The sequence below is a fragment of the Propithecus coquereli genome, unplaced genomic scaffold (assembly GCF_000956105.1).
Source record: "Propithecus coquereli isolate 6110/MARCELLA unplaced genomic scaffold, Pcoq_1.0 Scaffold72, whole genome shotgun sequence".
Lineage (NCBI taxonomy): Eukaryota > Metazoa > Chordata > Mammalia > Primates > Indriidae > Propithecus > Propithecus coquereli.
The window spans coordinates 5,435,424-5,457,463 of NW_012153285.1; the positions used below are offsets into that span (position 1 = coordinate 5,435,424).

Consider the following 22,040-nt stretch of genomic DNA (forward strand, 5'->3'; position numbering starts at 1 on the left):
CAAACTCCTGGGCTCAAGCGATTCTCCTGCCTCAGCCTCCCGAGTAGCTGGGACTAACAGGCATGCGCCACCATGCCCGGCTAATTTTTTCTATATAGTTTTAGTTGTCCAATTAATTTCTTTCTACTTTTAGTAGAGACGGGGGTCTCACTCTTGCTCAGGCTGGTCTCGAACTCCTGAGCTCAAACAATCCACTAGCCTTGGCCTCCCAGAGTGCTAGGATTACAGGTGTGAGCCACCACGCCCGGCCCTTACACAAGCTTTGAAGGAACTATCAAGTAGTAACAACTCAATTACTCTTTGGGGCTTCTTTTCATTCTGAATCAATAATCTAGGAGCGAAGGTCTCCACAGCCCGTCATGCCTTCACTGATCCATCTACTTCCCCATGGATACCTACTGAGGGAAAGGGATCAGGCTGCATGTGCTAAGATGTGGCGCTGCTTCTAAGCATAATTTGTAGGAGGCAAACAGGAAAGCCGAGTTCAGAGGTGCTTAAGTACTGAGTTGATTACTCAACTATGAAGAGATCTTTTGAATGTACACTTGATTTTTAACAAGTACAAGGTATCGAGACCTTCATTTTGATTTTATAAAAGTAGGCTACATTATACGAGTATCTAAAAGTGGCTGAAAAACCGAGACTGCACGCTTGTAAGCCTAAAAATAACTGGGGAGTGGAGCCAAACGTAAACATATATTTCAGCAGAAAAGTGATAAACACAAAGCCAAGCAGATAATACGCTAAAGAATGAAGAAACCCCACATGATGGCTTATGCTGACTTTAAAACAAAGTGAAAAATTCAAACTTTATAAAGGTAAAACCAAATGCAGTTAGCTGTGTAGATCACCCCAAGAGAACGCAGGGCTATTAAAGTTGCCACAAGGATCTTCTGAACTGTTAAAACTTGATGTTGTGCTATCAATCTGATATACCTTCGATTTCCGTAACTGATATAAATCTCTTACCATGATCCTAATTTTGGCATCAAAAATATTAATTTGTAGGTCGGAATCATAAAATAACTCCATGTTAATTTGTTAATTTGTGAGATAGAAAACATACAATCCTTAATTCTAAAAAGGCCATTTAATAACTTATCCCAATTACTCTTCCAGGAAGGAGCAGAAGAGAGAGGGTGTTTGGAATTGCATTAGAACACAAAGTTTAGAACAATAAAAAACATCTGGAAAGAAAAATCAAGGGCCAATAAATACTCAGTCTACATGAAATACAGGAAAATAGAAGAAAACACTGAAACTCCTTTGCCATACCATGGAGATACATGGTAGCCCATGACTGCTTCCTAGATTACTCTTTGGATACTTCATTCAATTGGCTTTAATTGCTTATAAAGTGTGCAACACAATTCAGGAGGATTTGTCTTTAATTTAGCTCTGAAAAAAGAATGAGTAGATATAAACTCTAATCACAGGTAACTGTCGACCATTAGAGCAATTAAGAAGTTTCTAGTCTTGAAAATCTTTCACCCAAATCACCTGCTAACCTTTGGATCCAGGTTTCAGACTTGCAAACACTTTGGGGTTCTTAAGGGCAAGTGAGAGCTCATTGAGGAAGGAAATAAAGTGGGAGTCTCTCTCAGATTTCTTTGACTCAAAAATGACAACAATGGTAAAGTGAGGTTCTGGGCGGGTTAGGAAGTAGGTGCTCTGAACTTTGTCATCATAGAAGTGGACCACTTTCTCCAAGCTGTTCAGGTCAGAAGTGCGGTCCGTCATGATCATGATGACATTGGGCCAGTGCATGACAGGCCTGTCGCTGGGCAGAGATACCACGGCTGGATACTGGTCCACGCCCTTAGGGGCCTCTCTGTAGGAATGAGGGTGGTGATAGCCATGACCTTGAAAGCTCTCAGAACCTCGGTTGTCAAAAATTAAGGACACATTGGCAGCGTCGTATTTCCTGATGAAGCTGGAAATCTTTCCAAAAAGGTCTGGGTTAGCTTTTGCAGTCAACGTTTTCATTTCTGAAGCAGTCGTTTGTCGGCTCAGTGCCTCGTGAAAGTAAAAGCTAAACTTGGCAAGGAGCATGTTTTTGAGTTTCATCAGCCAAAGGAAAAGGTGTGGGGGCTGCACGGCCTTCTGAGACTGCCCTCCAAACAGATGTTTCTTGGTCTCTCGCTGCTTCTCAAAGATCTGGCCCCAGGTCTGCAGCTTGGTGTGAGCACTGTGTAAGTTAACCAGAGATGGCAGGAACTTCCACTCAGAGACCTGGGCCTGGGCCTTCAGGAGATGACTCAGAACATCGACTTCCAGCTGGAAACTGCTTTCCAAAGGACTGAGGATTGGGTGGTGAAATCTAAAGGGGGAGGGGAATTAATAGAGATAAGTGGAAATGTTACTCCACTTGTAACACTGACATTTTCTATCCTCAAAGAAACAATGAGGCCAGACAAATAATATTACATTCGAGGGCAGGGGAAGGAAAGATGGAAGAATTCCATGTTGATTTATTTAAAAATTCTAATATAACTTCACCAGTTCAGAATTATGTCAACATCATATTCTCCTGTGGAAATAGCCTGGTGTTTAAAAAAAAAAAAATGAAAGTAGTGGCTACCTTCCTTCCAACAACAGAAAAGTTGTTAGCTATAGTTCATTTTATTTATTCTGGGAATTGCATGATTAACATAATCATCAAAATTACAATATATACACACTCACTTAATGTTCATGGTATATCTATGAGGTATTTATTATTAACCCTATTTCGCAGATGAAAGTACAGACTATGAACTTATATATGAAACACAGTAGATAATAAATATTTATTAAAGAAATATAGCATTTATCAGACAGCCTAGTTCAATTCTATTCCCCAAATTCCTTTCATATTTAATCATGGTTAAAAACAAAATGGTGGCTTAATATGAAATAGCTGGGCTGGGCATGGTAGCTTAGGTCCAGAATCCTGGTATTTTGGGAGGCTGAGGCGGGAGGATTGTTTGAGGCCATAGTTTGAGACCAGCCTGGGCAACATAGAGAGACCTGTCTCTACAAAACAAACAAATAAACAAACAAACAAACAAAACACCTAGTCCAACATGGTGGTGCATGCTCATAGTCCCAGCTACTTGGGAGGCTGAGGTGGGAGGATCGCTTGAACCCAGGACTTCAGGGGTATAGTGAGCTATGATTAGGCCATTGTACTCCAGTTAGAGCAATAGGGTGAGACCCTGTCAAAAGAAAGGAAAGAAAGGAAGAAAAGAAGAAAGAAAGAAAAGGAAAGGAAAAGAAAAGAAAGAGTGAGCTACCACTTCTCACTTTTCATTTATCTTAAGAAAAAACCCAAAATCCATAAAAAGGCCTACAAGGCATTGAATAATCTGGTTCTTTTTCAACTTGAGCCACATTCCTACTATTTTCACTTTCTCCAGATATTAAGGAAATAATTGAAAATGCAATGATAGTATAAGGAGGTCGGGATAGTAGTGTGATTTCACTTCCATTTGTCCTAGACAAAGTGTTTTTAAAAGTTTCTGACTATGACCTATAGTAAGAAATATACTTTAGATTGTGACCAAGTACATATACACATATAAATAAGTTTTATTTTATTTCATATTTACTCTTGCCATGTATAACGTAGTCTTGATATTTTCTACTATATATATATTTTTTTTTTAATCAGATAAATTTTATAAGCCATGGATTGCTACCTGCTGTTTGTAAAACACTGTTCTACCTCACATGTAACGGTAATATTGGGGGGGAAGAGAACAAGATGTGGGGCTGTCCTCTCGTCCAGGCATAGGGGAAAAGTGCAAGTGCAAAGACCCTAGGCAAATGAGAACATGACCCTTGTTCATCAATACTGTACTTCTTCCTGATTCTTCAGGTCTCTTCTTTAGTCACTTCCTTAGAAAAGTCCACTCCCAAAGTGGGTCAGGTCCCCCTGTATACATAACACCTGTCTTCCACTTCAGTAGCTTGACCGTGTAATTTACCAGGCAAGCTGAGACATATGGCTATCCAGGTTTAAGCTCCACCCTGCGCAGAAGTAAGTGCTGCCTAATCCCTTCACTCCTTTATCTCTAGAATATATGGCACAAGTGGAAAATCAGTAAATGTGGTGACCCACTATGCTAAGATTTGAATCCTAGTCGCTGCCTCATTGATTCTGTTGTTTATGATCTGAAGGAAGTTCTGCAACAACAGGATAGAATGGCTAAGGAGAGTCCTTTCTGTAGGGACCGCACAGAGCTTGCTTGCTCAGCTTTTCCTTCTGAGAAATGCCTAACGTCTGCCAGGCCTGGCGTACGCTCCTTCTTAAGAAGCCTAAATCCAAGGCCCTTACCACTCTTCCTAAAGATCCAAAGCACCTGGAGAGGCTGTAGCATCATCTTAGCAAGTGACCCCATTTTAAAGGTAGGGGGAAGAACTTGCATTTATCGAGCATATCTTATGTTTCAGGCACTACTGTAGATGATTTACAGGCCTGAGCCCATTTAATTTAATCATTTCACTGTTAATGAGACAGACATTTCTCACACAGCTCTGTTTTGTCTCCTGGAGAAGAGGAAACTACTGGTTATTAATTAAACAATTAGAAAAAAATCATCCCAAGTATGTCTTCTAAAAGGGGCTTTAAAAGGATCTATTTAAACATTAATTAAAGGGATTATGATTAAGAGAGCCAATACTAGGTTGGACACTATAAGATAGAAACTGATTGTCATGTGACAAATAAAATGTAGTTATTCAGGTGAAAGTAAACACATTGTTTTCATCTATTACCCATATTTTACATCAATGTATTTCAAGATGGAAAGCTAAAATACTGGTGAGGTTAAGTCTAATAATAAACTCAAAAAATCAGAAAGTTAATCAGATCTCAAATCTTCTAGCTCATGTGCTTAATATGGACTCTTCAGACATTACATGTCTTGGAATAAACATTAAGAAAGTCTAACACACACAAAACCCCATTATAGCAGAAGTCTCAAAATCTTCAAATTGTAACAAAGTCTGCTACCACCTTAGCCTTTAGGCTCCTTGACACTTATGAGCATTAAGTATCACAATCTTCTATAATTATGGCTATCAAGAAAATCTGCCTAGGAGCTATGAACACAGTAAGATTGGTAATCATAGAATGAATGATATGAGATTGGAGAAAATTGTACCCCCACAAATAACACTACTGTTATTTTTCTACTGCTTTCTGCTGGAAATCATCATTTATATCCAATGCTTTCCTTAAGAGGACATGGATTCCCTGTACAAACCTTCAGAAAGAATTCTAAACAAGCTCTTCCATACTATATACTAAAAATGTTTAAATGCTCAACATTTATTAAAGATAAATGTGAATGTCGAAGCTATTTTTCATCCTCAAGAAGAGCTAAAAATTTATGTTAATGTTAGTCTGCCAAGACTTAGAGATTAGTATTATGATGTATCATTTCCCTGTTTCTTCTGTGCTGTGTGCCTCATAGCTATTCACAACTCGTATTACAGGAGGATCTGTTAAATGGTTGTAATTCAAAAATATACACCTAAGCTATGGCAGCAAGCTTGAAAGAGTCTGAACACGGAATATACTAAGAACTATTTGCAGAGAATATCTACTCTAAAGAAAGAAAGAAAGAAAAGGAAGAAGGGAAGGGGAGGGGAGGAAAAGGGAGGGAGGAAGGAAGGCAGGCAGACTGCACAGAATAGAGGAAAATATAAAAACAGACATATTTGTATAATATTGTAATGAGACATAAAATTCCACTTCAGAAACACTACCTTTCTCCTTCACAAATCCATACCATGGAGTTCTTTCCAAAAGTAGTATGCTGGTCTCATGCATGTGAGAAGTCACAAGCCCAATTAAAAATAAGTCTGTAGCACAACAATGTGAATGCACTAAATGCTAAAGAACTACACACTTAAAATGGTAAATTTTATGTTATATATATTTTACAACTTTTTAAAAAAGCTGTCATGTCTTTTTATTTAAAACAACTAGTTTAGTAGTTCTTAGATACCAATACTTTAAAGATACAAAAAATTAGCCAGAGGTTTGCCCTAGTGGACCTTCCATGGTAGGAGGTATTTATAATTAAGTAGAAACTAATACATTTATTATGAAGGATATATTTAAAATAACAGTTTAGAGGAATGAATAATTCCTTTTGGTCAACAGATTGTGGAAGCCTTAAAGGAGATGGCATTGGAATTGAACCACATGCTTGAAGAGTAGGTAGGAACAGCTAAAAGGTGGAAGCAACCCAAATGCCTGCTGATGAATGAATGAGTAAAGAAAATGTGGTATATCATAAAATGGAATATTATTTAGCCTTAAAAAAGAAGGAAATTCTGTCACAACATGGATGAATCTTGAGGACATTATGGTAAGTGAAATAGCCAGTCACAAAAAGACAAATACTGTATGATTCCACCTATATATGGTATCTAAAGCAGTCAAACTCATAGAAACAGAAAATAGAATGGTGATTTCCAGGGGCTGGGAGAAGGGCAATTGTTGCTTAATGGGTATGGGGTTTCAGTTTTGCAAGATGAAAAATGGGCATAGGGTTTCGGTTTTACAAGATGTAAAAATTCTAAAGATCTGCTACACAAGAATGTGAATATACTTGACACTATATACTTAATATTATACTTAATAAGTATAATATTACTTAATAAGTATAATACTTAATACTTATATATTATATATATACTTAATAAGTATAATAATATACTTAACTATACACATAAAAAAGTTTAAGATGGGCCAGGCATGGTAGCTCACATCTGTAATCCTAGCACTTTGGGAGACGGAAGTGGGAGGATCACTTGAGTCCAGGAGTTCAAGATCAGCCAGAGTCTCTACAAAAAGTAGAAAAATTAGCTGGGCATGGTGTCACATGCCTGTAGTCCCAGCTACTTGGGAAGGTATGGCAGGAGGATCCTTTGAGATCAAGAGTTTGAGATTGCATTGAGCTATGATCACACCACTGAACTCTAGCCTGGGCAGAGTGAGACCCTATCTCAAAACAAAACAAAAAGGTTAAGATAGTAAGTTTTATTTATTTATTTTTTTTTTTTGAGACAGAGTCTCACTCTTTTGCCCGGGCTAGAGTGAGTGCCATGGCGTCAGCATAGCTCACAGCAACCTCAAACTCCCGGGCTCAAGTGATCCTACTGCCTCAGCCTCTCAAGTAGCTGGGACTACAGGCATGCGCCACCATGCCGGCTAATTTTTTCTATATATTTTTAGTTGTCCGATTAATTTCTTTCTATTTTTTAGTAGAGAGAGGGTCTCGCTCTTGCTCAGGCTGGTTTCGAACTCCTGAGCTCAAACAATCTGCCCGCCTCGGCCTCCCAGAGTGCTAGGATTACAGGCGTGAGCCACCGTGCCCGGCTATGCTTTTGTTTTTAACCACAATAAAAAAAAGGAAAAAAAGAATAAAAAAGAATAGGCAGAATTTAGCCATGTGAAGATAGGGACTTGATTTTCTGACCCCAATTCTCTCCTACCCCTGATTCCACACCCTTTGCCATGTAGCTTTGCAGCCCCTTCCACCAGAAGTGGGCATACTTTCCATCCCTGGACTATGGACTGGGCCATGTGACTCGCTTGAGAGATGTTAACAGATCTGATGCAAGCAAAGGCTTAAAATGAGTTTGGTTGGGCTTATTCTTTGGCACTTTGGACACTGCTACCGGGTAGCTGCTTCTCCAACCCTGGGCTCAGAGTGAATACAGGTGGCGCAGACCTAAGCACAAAGCCGTGGCAAAGAGCCAAGCCCAGCAAGCCCAACAGTGCTAAGCAAGCTTCCCACGTGAACCCAGCTCAGGTCAACCAACCTCCAGTAGTCCTACAAACCCCCAAGTGTGAATACGGGGGTGGTTTGTTACGCAGATTTATTGTAGCAATAGCTAAACTGACCCATGACAGGACAATGCAAAGACATTCTAAGCAAGAAAAAAAAATAACAGAAGCCAAAGCAGAAAGGTAGGAAATGGCAACATTTAAGGGGAACATATGAGGCTATAGACTGTTTTTTGGCTTCTGCTTAAAAATCCTCAATGATTTCTCGTTGAAGCTTCTTCCTTTTTACTAAGAATCTGCCTGCAATTTAAGGCATTTGAAGGGGGTAGTAGATGCACTGGAAAAGGTAGGCTGGGACAAGATCACAGAAGACCTTGCCGGAATCTTCACTGTTAAGATCTAGGCATGGCAAATGCCTAGGGGAGAATACTTTCCACAGAAATTGCACTAGTACTGGTTTTGCTTATAAAATTTTCAGTGGGCAATAATTAACCTCATTGAAGTATATACCTACAACTAATGAATCATTAACAGTCTTACCACAAATCCTTTTTTGAAGGAAAAGGGCATAAAGCCTAAATAAATCATTGTTCTACTTTTGGTGAAAAATTTGTCAATTAAAGCATTCAGATCAACAAACTGTGCTTCCTAAAATGCAAACAGAAATTTATGTGGATCAATTTTTTAAAAAAATGTTCCTTAAATTTTAGCTATAAAATTATGATTAAATAAATTAAAATCACTAAACAGTATTAATACATTATTCTCATACCATAGGGATTTTTTAAAAAAAAAACAACTGTCTAGAATGAATAACTGATAACTCACTTCTTTCTTTAAAAGCATTATTTCTTAAAATTATATTCTTAATTTAGGAGAATAAACATTAATTTTCATTTATATAATCTATCTTCCAAATTTGGTTTAATCATGAAACAGAAAGACCAGTGAGAATTTTCTTTTATGCTCACTATATAAAACAGTTAGGTAAATAAATGTGAAACAAATTCTACAGAATCAGAAAATGTTCCACGGATGCTTCCTTGAAAAAAAAAACCATCAAGTTCTTTTTTTCCTTTTTTTTTTCCTGAGAGAGAGTCTCGCTCTGTTGCCCAGGCTGGAGTGCAGTGATACGATCATAGCTCACTGCAGACCTTGAAGTCCTGGACTTAAGCAATCCTCCCACCTCAGCCTCCCAGGACCTGGAACTGCAGGCGCACACTACCACACCTGGCTAATTTTTTTATTTTTCCTGGAGATGGGGTCTCACTATGTTGCCCAGGCTGGTCTCAAACTGTTGGCCTCAAAGAATCCTCCTGCCTTGGCCTCCAAAAATGCTAAGAGTATAAGTGGCTGCCACTGTACCTGGCCTATCAACAACCCAAGTTCTACCTCTCCTCAAAAGTATTCAAGGAACAGAGGACACTCTGACCCAATATAAGCTAAACTCATGTTTCTTCTTCTAAATGGTACACAATAAAACTTTTATATATAATTAATCATATTATTAATACAATTTGATTTGTTAATAATTTAATTTGAAATGCAACATCACAAATGATTGTGATTCTTAAATAAGAATGTAGAAATAATAATAATAATGTAATAAGTTTACCAAAAGAGGAAGCCTCTCCTCTTTTGAACATCTTCCTATCTGAATACAGCTAGCTTCCAGAAGAAAAAAACCATGCTTTCTATTCATCTCTCAAAGCAGATTGGACACTGCAATAACTCACACAGCATCTGCAACTCAAATCAAGGCCAGAGGATTAGATAGTATATTCATCATGCTTGTTAATTGTTTCAATACAAAAGCATTTCATCGTTTGAAAGATGATACCATTCACAAAATTTTTTATGGCTGACATGTATCAGCTATCCTGGGGCAAACATTCTCCAGCCCAGGGTGACAGAGCAAGACCGTCTCAAAAAAAAAACCCAAAAAAACACAAACCAGTTATAACACAACTTTTAAGGATTACTTCGTTCTTAGTCTTTCACTATTACTAAGAGAAGTATCCATCCAGCAGGGTATTAACTAAGTCCAAAGAATGTGCCTAATGCATACCCGATGATTAATTACTATGTATAAAATGTAATACAGCTATTTCTCCTTCACAGTTAGTTCATCATAAATTTTCATAACAGTGTAGAAAAAAACTCTGAGCCTGTGTGGGATTGGGAGGGTTGCCCCTTTCTCACCCTCCCTGCTTCCTCCCCCCGCTACTGACCTGGAGCTGTATTTCTTGAGGATAGTGTCCAAAAGGCCAACGAGCTCTTCAGCATTGATGAACTTCTGTGTGCTGAGGGTGTACATCTTCTCATAGAAGTCTGCAATCTCCATCCGAGCCTGAACAAAGAAGCAGAGCTGCTCTGACAGGTGGGAAAGGAGCTCTTCCACATGGGGAGCAGCCCCACCCAGGGCACTACGGCCAGTCACCACCTTCTTCAGCTCATTATGCAGGGAAGTATAGATGGTGCGGATGGAGTCCTTCCGGCTGAAGAAAGACTGGCCCCCTGGCAGGCAAATGACATAAGCACATCACAAGTAAGAAAGAGAAGCCAGAAGTACCAAACACCTCCCAGCCTCCCAAAGGAAAGAATCCAAACCCGCCGAGCTCAATGAGTTTCCATCTACCATATTCTGACTCCTATGTTTGGGATATAATACTTTATGATTCATAATTTCACTGGGGAATAAGTTAAACAAAGGCCTGAGATAATTTACGAGTGTAGCAATGGACCTGTGTACAATTTGCTCACCCATGCACTAACTCCCTCCCCACCCCATGTCAAAGAGGACCCAGATTTACTTCAGAGCATAATTAACCTAGCAAATGACATCAACCGCATCTAAAAAGCCTGCCTTTCACATAAATATATTTAAAACAAAACAGAACACTCGAATTATGAAACACTGTTGTTATTCCTAGTAAACCAGAATTTTTCATTTCTGCTTTAGAGTTACATCTTCCTTTGGATTTTATCATTTGAGCCATACTAGAAAATGGAATACACACACATATATAAGAAAACAGAGTACCAGGATCCTAGGGGAAAGAAGAAAATTTTGACAAGGTTGACACTATAGGTTATAATATAATAAGCATCACATTGTGAATTATTACAACCAGGAACCAGTAATAAACAACTGCCGCTGGAATTTAGGGGTTCTAAAGGAAATTAGTAAAAAACTAAGACAAAAAACATCCTTTACACAGTCAAAAAAGATCAAATAGCATAGACATCATTTACTTATTTCTGTATTTACACATGATCAACTATATTTCTAATTACGGAACCAGCTTCATAGATGTTTTCTTAAACAATTCTGCACCCCACCAAAAGGCCAGAGGCAAGACATTAGGAGAATAAAAAGAAATAGGACAGGTTTAAAACAATGGTTCCTAAAAATATATAAAAATCTCAGAGATGCAGCACTCTGGGAGGCCGAGGCGGGAGGATCGCTCAAGGTCAGGAGTTCGAGACCAGCCTGAGCAAGAGTGAGACCCCCGTCTCTACTAAAAATAGAAAGAAATTATCTGGACAACTAAAAATATATAGAAAAAATTAGCCGGGCATGGCGGCACATGCCTGAAGTCCCAGCTACTCGGGAGGCTGAGGCAGAAGGATCGCTTGAGCCCAGGAGTTTGAGGTTGCTGTGAGCTAGGCTGACGCCATGGCACTCTAGTCCAAGCAAGAGCCAGACTCTGTCTCAAAAAAAAAAATCTCAGAGATGGGTGACAGCTTAAATTTTCTACTAATAAGCCCAGAATGCTTGAATGAATGAAATGTTTACTAATCTAAACATATTACTGTAATTAGGGATAAAGATTATTATTTATCAAGGCATTGGTAAATTATCCTCTTAAATGAACCACTTCAAAATATTGATTTTGTCATTGCTTGGTTTGTTTCAAGAAATGAAGCATACATCTCTTACTATTAGGGTGGCCAACTTGTCCAGTTTACTCAGGACTTTCTAGGTTTTAGCACTGGAAGTCTGGCTTCTTAGGAAATCCTTAGCCCAGGTTTTAAAACAAAATTCCCAGCTAGGCACAGTGGCTCACACCTGTAATCCCAGCACTTTAGGAGGCCGAGGCTGGGGTATTGCTTGAGGCCAAGAACTCAAGACTAGCATGGGCAACATAGTGAGACCTCATCCTTATAAAAAATTTTAAAAATAGCCAGGAGTGGTGGCATGTGCCTATAGTCCCAGCAACTCAGGAAGCCAAGGCAGAAGGATTGCTCGAGGCCAGGAATTTGAGATTACAGTGAGCTATGACTGGCCACTGCACTCCAGCCTGCGAGACAGCGCAAGACCCTGTCTCTTAAAAAAAATAAATAAATAAGTAAATAAATAAAACTGTTCCACATCTTGGTAACTGCTCAGGCCTGGGCAAATCTGAATGGTGAGTCTCCAAACTTCTGGTACTCAAAAAGTATTTTCTCCAAGATACTGTCTAAACAGATTGAGTAGTTTACACATTCTCTCTCCTACTAATAGCATCAAAACCATATGGTACAGGTGGACCAATCATGATACCAACATGCCATGTGGGACTGTACCCTGTAGGCTCTGCCTTCCTCCCATGCCCATCTATGTTCAGTCCAGGTCTGCCAATTTTGTTGTGTGGCATGTATAGAATAAATAGGCCTCTGTGCCTACATCTACGACAAAACCTCTTAGGTTAGGAGGGTAATAAGACTATCATGTAAGACCCAAAAGCTTTGGAAGTCTGAATGACTTGGTTTCAAATCCCAGCTCCCAAACTTATGAGCTGTGTGATGCGCAAACTACTTAGCCAATTTGAGTTTTGGCAGTTGTTGTTTTTAACATAAAAGTAGTAACAGAGCTGCTAAGAAAACAAAATGAAATAACATTTGGTATGTAATGTGCCTGGAACGAAGCATATATTCAATAATGCTAATTCCTTTCTCTTCTACTTATAACTGACATTTAAAGGAAAAAAACTCCCAATAATACATAATTGAGCCTCTAAAATTCTATGGCCAATTGGGAACTTTAAGTACTATAAAAAGAACAGCTATCTACTTAACAGATAGCTAAGTGACCTCAACTGTGTACTCACTTACAATGATAAACAGGGTGGCCTTGGTGAAAATTTTAACTTTGCATTGAAAAAGGGATACCATCTGTCTCTAGGACTTCTGGGGAAAAAAAGTGGACACCTACCTTCACCAGATTACTGGTGAAGAATGGAAATACAACATATCTGGGAGAATGGAAATACAACATAAATACAAAGAATACCTTTAAAAGCTTATCAATGAACACCAACCAGTATGTGAAACCAAGTAAAATGAAACTACTATAAGAGAGACCACCACCACATTTCTTTTAAACAGTTCTCTTTTCTCAAAGCTCTCAGGAACATAATCCTATCTGTTGACTGTCCTGGTTTGGAACATCCAATGGCGACTGGCCTTCCTTCATGCTGAGAAACAAGGAATAAGAAGCACCCGAATTCTTTCTCTTTTCAATATTCTGAATTTATAAAATACGATTATTTTTTTAATTATTTCCAGAAGGCCCTACTTATAAATGCTCATTATTTCTCAAGATTTCAACAGTTTACCTCATATTATGAAATTTCAGTTATATCAAAGGAGCATATAAAACATCTTGGGCATTTTACTTGACTTCTTGTTAATGACAAGTTTCAAACATCAGTTCTCAAGTTAAGTCATTTTCTACTGTGCTAAATTTCAGCAACCAGAGGTTGAGGAAACTCTCCAGTAATGAAACAAAGGGGAGAAGAGTATGATCTTCTAAAATCCTCCACAGGCAGAGCCAGCGTATTTAAATCACTGATCCTTTCCCAAACAGGTATTTTTCTCCCGTCAAAGGAAAGCGAAGACTCCAAGAGGAGGGCCCCGCTTAAAGTCTTTCAGTAATTGGGCCAAGACAGGAACAGAATGCTCCCTGTCAGGTCTGTCCTTTGTCTAAAGGCCCCACTTGCATCTATGATCGAGATTCACTGCAAAGGCCTCAGACACAAGACTGAGGTCAGAAAGACTCGGTTTTTACTTGAAATTTGCTAAGAGGGTAGATCTTAAGTGCTCTTACCACAAAACGAAGGAAGGAAAGGAATGAAAGGAAGCAAGAAAGGAAGGAAGGAAAAATGGTAACTATGTGAGGTGATGGATATATTAATCAGCTTGACTGTGGTGTTCATTTAACAATGTATATGTATATAAAACATCAAGTTGTACTCCTTAAATATATACAATTTTTATTTGTCGATCATACCTCAAGAAAGCTGAAAAAAAGACTTTTTGGAACCACGTTTTAAATTTTTTAAAAGCATGCATAAACTTGTTTTGCTTTTTAAAGAAAACCATGTAAGTGTTCTAATTAGCAAAGTAGTTGGAGAACATGGGAATGTTTTAAACGGCAACACACACGTTCTTTTTCTAAGGTTTTAAGAAAATAGACAATCAACCTTATAATCGTGAAGTCATATTGTAGCACACTGGTATCATATACGCTCAGCACAAAAAAACTAAGATATTTGCAAAGATAAAATATAAATTCTGGACTTAAGTTTACTGTATGTGTAAATAAGTCATGAGGCATTAAAGTTAAATATGCCATTTTCAGAATGTTTACAGAGAAGTGAGGAGATCACCTGGGAGCCTAATAGTGCCGAGGCAAGTTTCACAGCATCAAATGTGTGGACCAATTTCAAGACATAGTCCTCTGGCTCACCTATGCCAGCTGGAGTTCAAGCAGAACTAATCACTTTACACAATAAGGATCACTTCACAAAACCCAAGTTAGAGACAGTGAAGATCTTAAACACACATTCTTACACACAAGGGAGCCAGTTTTGTTTACATGAAAACCTAGCTCATACAATCTAAAACTAGAATAGCATATTTTTAAAACAGAGTCAATAAATAGACTTTAGAAAATACAACTCAACTTTCTCAGATTATATGCAAAATTGTATGTACACATATATTTTTCTGGGGCATAAGTCCATAGCTTTCATCTAATTCCCATGAATGAGTTAAAAAAAAAAAAAGAAAGAAAGAAAGCAAGCTAAGAATCATGGCACTTAGGTCAATAACCACTCTTTATGAGGTGGAGGAGTCTAAAAACAACCAAAATATTAATATTGCCAGAATATTACCCACCTTCAATATTACAGCTAGAATCCTCATTTTCATATATATAAAAACACATATATGTATTTACAATATGTAAATATATAACATTATATGTATTATAACTCACATTTTCAATAAATTATTTGGATACAGTCTCAATCTGACAGTTCAAAAGCAAGTATTCTGGTTTGGGCTCTATCACCTACCCACACAACTGCATATACAATTTGCTAATCTGTACAAAGGGAAATAATAATACCATAACAGCAATTGCAAATTTGTGAGAAGGACCCTGTAAAAGGGGGAGGGAAAAATACACAAGATGGAACTATCTGACCAGTTTTTGCCAATAAATCAACATACGAAATAACAAGTTATTATTTGAATAGCTATGGCAGAAGTTAGGAATCCCAGAAAGCCCTGAGCCTTGAGTGTCTACTGGAAGCTCAGTAAAATGTACATGATCACCTTCAGGCAATATAAGGAAAAGGAGGGGGGAATCAAAATGAAATCTACATTCAATTTTACGTTTTTATTCTCTATATTTTTTATATATATATGCCCTTCATTCACACCAGACCCCCTGCCTCTGATCATTAGAGGGTCTAAAATAGGCCAAAGTAAAAGGATTCTAAAAGCTCTAGGATTCGAACATATTTATTATTTGTCATTATTAAGTAGTATTATTTTGTATGCATAACCCTTGGCTTTTACATCTATTATTTCCTTCTCATCTACTCATTGTTTCTACCAGTGAAAATCGGTTGAATTAACTCTTGTAGCTTATTTTCAGGGGCAAGATTTACATGGAGGTGCTAGGAGTGTTTACTATTTTCTCCTCAAGTTTCCTTTTGCTAGTGTTAGGCATATTTCTTGCATTTCCTGTCCAGTTCATTTATTCCTTCATTCATTAAATATGTATTGAGGCACTACGAAGAGGGGGTGGGACTCCATAGGTAATTCTCAGGGGCCTTAACTTTAAGAGGCCAGACCACAGTGTTCATTAATAGAACTAGGTTGTATTGCCAAGTTTTGTTCCTCTGGCAGCAGCGTCACTAGTTAGAAGAACGAAGACATAGAGTCTGGTTAACTTCTCACTTATGGCACCAATCCATGCACGAAGCAAAATATTAAACCCTTCGGTTTGGGGCACAGCCCCGCAAAGAGCATCTAAGCAGTCCGCCAATCTAACTGCAGCGCAGGCCGGTGGGCGGGGCTTGTGGAAGCCTAGGGAAGGAAAGGAACGGTGGGAGGAGACCTGCGAATGCCGAGTCGAGCCTGTGGCTAGAAGTGACACAGAGACAGGAAACCCAAGCCACTGCCGACCGGGGAATATACCCGCTTTCCTTCCTCCTCAAAGGGCTCGGGGGGCGGGGCGGAGGTACCTAGTTTCTGCCCCAGGTAGGTGAGGCTGTGATAGACCTTCTCGGCCGCGGCCAGGTGCGCCAAGGCCGCCAGCAGCGACAGCCAGCTGCCCCCCGCGCTCTTGTTGGCTTCTCGTTCCTTCTCCACATTGTCCTTGGCCTTGTCGTAAGAGAAGATACCTAGATGAGAGAAGAACGTCTCCAGCACCGCCTGTTCCACCGGCACCGGGGCGGCCAGCGGGATAGACTCCCCCATGCGAGCTGCGCTCCAGCTCGACCCACGTGGCAACCCTCGGCCTCGCACTTCCGGGTTCTGAGGGAACGAGCGTGCGCACAAGCGTGCGTGTGCGTGACCGCCTCAAGCGGCGGGCTCGTGAGCGCGCCGCAGCCGGGACAGCTCCTGGATCTGAGAAGACGCGGGTCGGGGTCACGGGGGGGAGGAAGGTAACTGCTCCGGAGCTCCTTCGGCGCGTGGGCTCCTGCACCTCTGACTGTTCGGACCCGCAGAGTATAATGGGAGGCGGCCAACTGGCTGCCCCGTGGAGCTGACTGCATTCTGAGGTGAGCTGAGAGGCCCCTCCCCGTGAGACTCCGTCAGTGCTGATGACGTCATATGTACGTGACGTCAGTTCTTGGGATGACATCTGGTTTGGGCTCGCCTGTGCCTGAGGGTCCCCTCTGGAAGATGAGAATAGTGGCTGGAATTGTGTTCACTCTCACAAGGGCCCTAGTCCGTCTTTTTTTTTCCCCAGAATGTTACGGGGGTACAAACATTTAGGGTACATATATTGTCTTATAGCTTTTAAACCAACTTAAGTAAGTGATTTATAGATTAGAAGCCCTATAGGTAAAGGTTTATCTCTTATCTCCATTGCCTGATTTTCATTCTGTCACACACCATCGGTTAACTCTCACCGGTATCTCATTGCAGTTATCGCAGGCCTGTGTTTACCAAACAGCTTTCATGTGGAACCCTGAACGAGTCTCTTCAGCTTGCCTATCCCACCCAAACTACACTAAGCTTGCTTTAAAAGATCTCAGAATGAAGATACATTAATGTGAATAGGTGCGCTTTGTCATTCAGATTAATTACATGTTCCTTTGACATTTAAGAAACACCATGAACCCAGCTCATACGTGTGTCCACTACTTTGAAACACTACCCGCTACTCGTTAGTTTTTCCCTTTCTCCTTCCTTGTACATGCTTATTTAATGCTACTTAGGCTGTATTTAATCACGTATATTTGCATGTGTTTTTCCCCTAGGGCAGAGACTAGGTTTCACTGACCGTTACAATCTTTTCATATTGGACAGTGTGGCAATGTTTGTTGAACAAATGAGAGAACTGCTTATTTTCGTTTTATCTCAAACTAGAGATGTTCTGCCATCACTACCTTTTAGCGCAAATCCCACTGATCTAATTTTTTTTTTTTTTTTTTGAGACAGAGTCTCACTCTTTTGCCCAGGCTAGAGTGAGTGCCGTGGCGTCAGCCTAGCTCACAGCAACCTCAAACTCCTGGGCTCAAGCGATCCTCCTGTCTCAGCCTCCGGAGTAGCTGGGACTACAGGCATGCGCCACCATGCCCGGCTAATTTTTTCTATATATTTTTAGCTGTCCAATTAATTTCTTTCTATTTTTTAGTAGAGATGGGGTCTCGCTCTTGCTCAGGCTGGTTTCGAACACCTGAGCTCAAACAATCCGCCCGCCTCGGCCTCCCAGAGAGCTAGGATTACAGGTGTGAGCCACCGCGCCCGGCCCCACTGATCTAATTTTAATGAATATATATTGTACACCTGTTCTCTGTTCTCAAGAATATAATTGGATAAGATCAACCCTGTTAACTGTGATAAAAGGCAGATTTTTATACGTGATAAAAGTGAAAAAGAGGAGGTGGGGAGAAGGAGCAATCATATTGTTTTGGAAGGATGAGAGAGGCTTCCTGGAGGAGAATGTGATGGTTCTTGATGACTGAATAGATGTTAGTAATCAAAAAAAGTGTAGTACTAACACCAAAACCAACAGACAATGAAAGATGATACAAAGAGCACAGTCATACCCAAGTAATATAGAATTCTGTAGATAATAAAGGTGGTATCATAAATTAGTAGGGAAAAGAAACCAATTAATAGTGAAGGAGACATGATTAACTATATGAAAAGACTGTCACTTTGTTTACTGGAACAAAAAAAATTTGTAAAAAAATACCTGTAAACTAGAAAAAAATACAAGTGACTAGTTGATCTAAAGATAGAGAAGAACCTTCTAAATATAAAAGAATTGGAAGAACTTACAGAGGAAGAGATTGACTTGACTATATAAAAATTTACAATTTTTACATGTCAAGAAAACATGATATATATATATATATATATATGTAATATATGTCAGACAAAGGTTTAATGTGCGTAACATACCAAGATTTCTTACCAGTAATAAAAGGACGTGAATATTTAAGTACCCAAAGAAATATAAAACATAAATAATTCTTTTCTTTAATGTCCAACCTCACTAGTAATCAAAGAAATGGAAAATTACCACATTCTATTTTTCATCTATCAAACTAGCAAAAGAAACTATTTAAGTGCTGATAAACACACATTGAATATTGTTAGGTCTCCCTTGATGTTCTCTTATTGTTGGTTCCCAGTGTCAGGAATGAGTACTGGTACTGAGTCAAGCCAATGATGGAGTGATGATCACAAACACAAAGCAATCCCACACAGGAAGCATTTATTGCTAAGCAAAAGTACATCTCAGAGGGAGGGACGGGTTATTCTCCATGAGTGGAGAAGACCCCGAAGTCTTAGCATACACTGTCTTTTATATGCTTACCAGTTTGTCCTGCCTCTTTCCTGGGTGGGATTGGTTGTCATTTCCTGCGTTTTCATGATTGACAGGTTGGGATTATATAACAGTTTCTTTGCATGCGTCTTCCCAGAATCCTCTTGAAAAACCTGGGGGTGGGATGAGGGGTCAAAACCATAATGCTAATTAGATAGTAATGAGCCCCAGGTCAGTTAGGGTCATTAGGAGCTCCTCACTGTGCATGCTCTGTCCAGGGAAAGGACTCTGGTCACAAATATCTGATATTGTGGTCTCTTTTTTGCATTCTGATTGGTTCCCACCCTTCACCTTTAGCCACTTCCTGTACCTGTCTTGCCACCTGTTTGCAAGACCTAACAATATGTCTTGCCACCTGTTTCCAAGACCTAACAGTATGTCTCCATTTTCCCCAAGTCCCCAGCCCTGGCAATCACCATTCTATTCTCTGCTTCTATGAATTCGACTTCTTTAGATTCCACTTATAAGTGAGAGTATTAGTCTTTCTGTATCTGGCTTATTTCACTTAGCATAATGTCCTCCAAGTTTATCTATGTTGTCACAAATGGCAGGATTTTCATCCTTTTTATGGCTGAATAATATTCCATTGTATGTATGTACCACATTTTCTTTATTCATCCATTGATGGACATTCAGTTTGTTTTCACCTCTTGATTATTGTGAATAATGCTGCAATGAACATGGGAATACAGATATCTTTTTGAGATACTTATTTCATTTCCTTTTGCTATATACCCAGGAGTAGGATTGTTGAATCATATGGTAGTTCTATTTTTAATTTTTTGAAGAACCTCCATATTTTTTTCCATAATGGCTGTACCAATTTACATTCCCACCAACATAGTACAGGGGTGTTTTTTCTCCACACCCTTAACAAGATTTGTTATTGCTTGTCTTTTTGATAATAGCCGTCCTAACAGGCGTGAGGTAGTATCTCATGGTTTTGATTTGTATTTTCCTATTGATTAGTGACGTTGAGCATGTTTTTATTTGTCTGTTGGCCATTTCAGTGTTTGCTTTGGGAAAATATTTATTCCAATCCTTTTGCCCATTTTTAATCAGGTTGTTTTCTTGCTATTGAGTTATATGAGTTCCTTATATATTTTGGATATCAACCCCTTATCAGATATATGGTTTGCAGATATTTTCTCCTGTTCGATAGGTTGCCTTTTCATTTTGTTGATTATTTCCTTTTCTGAGCAGAAACTTTTTTGTTTGATATGGTTCCACTTGTTTATTTTTGCTTTTGTTGCCTGTACTTTTGGATTCATATCCAAAAAAAATCATTGCTAAGACCAATGTCAAGGAGCTTTCTCCCTATGTGTTCTTCTAGGAGTTTTATAATTTCAGGTCTTATATTTAAGTCTTTAATCCATTTCAAGTTAATTTTTGCATAGGGTATAATTATTTTTTGCATGTAGATATCCAGTTTTCCTAACAGCATTTATTGAAGAGACTATACTTTACCTATTGTGTATCCCTGGTGCTCTTGTCAAAGATTAATTGACTGTATATGTGTAGGTTTATTTCTGGGCTCTCTATTCTTTTCCATTGGTCTCTGTGTCTGTTTTTATACCAGTACCATACTGTTTTGATTAGTATAGTTTTGTAATATAATTAGAAATCAGGGAATATGATATCTCCACCTTTGTTGTTGTTGTTGTTTCGAGACAGAGTCTCGCTCTGTCACCCCAGCTAGGGTGCAGTGGCATGATCATAGCTCACTCACTACAACCTCAAACTCCTGGGCTCAAGCAATCCTCCTGCCTCAGCCTCCCAAGCAGCTGGGGCTGCAGGCATGTGCCACCATGCCTGGCTAATTTTTCTACTTTTTATAGAGATGGGGGTCTCACTCTTGCTCAGGCTGATCTCGAACTCTCAACCTCAAGTGATCCTCCCACCTTGGCCTCCCAAAGCACTGGGATTACAGTGGTGAGCCACTCTGGCCCATCGTATGATTTTTGTCCTTCATTCTGTTAATGTGGTCTATCACATTTATTGATTTTTATATGTCGAACTATCCTTACATCTCAAGAATAAATCTCACTTGATCATAGTGTATGATCCTTTTAATGTGGTGTTGAGTTTGCTTTGCTAGTATTTTATTGGAGATTTTTGTATCAATGTTCATCAGGGATACGGGCCTGTAATTTTCTTTTCTTGTAGTATCCTTATCTGGTTTTAACATGAGGGTAATGCTGGCCTTGTAAAATGAGGTTGGAAGTGTTCCTTTCTCTTCAGTTTTAAATGTTTGGTAGAATTGACCCATGAAGCCATCTGGTCCTGGGCTTTTCTTTGTTGGGAGGTTTTTGATTACTGCTTTAATTTCCTTACTCATTATTAGTCTGTTGAGATTTTCTATTTCTTCGTGATTCAGTCTTGGTAACTTGTATGTTTCTAGGAATTAGAATAATATAATACCTTCAACTTAATAGATGTTCATTAAATATGTGATTGGCTGATTATTATTGTTTCATAAGAATGTTATATAGAATTAATGACTATTAAAACATTAAAGTTATAAAGCAAGAAATTACCTTGAATGATCTCATAGTTCAGCCCATAAGCAGGATATTTTGTATAGTAGCAATAAATATTTGTTAATGGTGATATGTTAGATATCTATTGCTGTATAACAAATAACCCCAAAACTTAGTGGCTTAAAGCAATACAAATAATTTATTAGCTCACAACTTCTGTGAGTCAGAAATTCAAGAGCAGCTCAGTTGGGCAGTTCTGTCTCAGTCTTTTTATAAGATTGCAGTCAGACGTTGGCAACAGCTGCAGTCATCTGAGGACTTGACTAGAGCTACAGAATTCTCTTCCAAGGTGGCTCTCTCACATGTTTAGCAAGTTGGCACAGGCCACTGGCCACATGGGGCTCTCTCCACAGGACTACTTGAGTATCTT

At 39.1% G+C, this 22,040-nt stretch overlaps 1 protein-coding gene across 2 annotated transcripts; it reads right to left on the reverse strand.

Annotated features, from left to right (window-relative positions):
* Positions 1 to 293: 293 nt before the first annotated feature.
* LOC105824190 (chromosome unknown open reading frame, human C12orf66) lies at positions 294 to 16,596 on the reverse strand. Of its 2 annotated transcripts, none has more exons than XM_012661559.1 (3): positions 16,468 to 16,596; positions 10,018 to 10,303; positions 294 to 2,320 (listed from the first exon to the last, which is right to left on the reverse strand). In XM_012661559.1, exons 1-3 carry the CDS (start codon positions 16,541 to 16,543, stop codon positions 1,504 to 1,506), a joined length of 1,179 nt encoding a protein of 392 aa, XP_012517013.1. In that variant the 5' UTR covers positions 16,544 to 16,596; the 3' UTR covers positions 294 to 1,503. The 2 variants fall into 2 exon arrangements, with proteins under 2 accessions (XP_012517013.1, XP_012517012.1); XM_012661558.1 differs by having other exon boundaries at positions 16,309 to 16,596.
* Between the last annotated feature and the right edge of the window lie 5,444 nt (positions 16,597 to 22,040).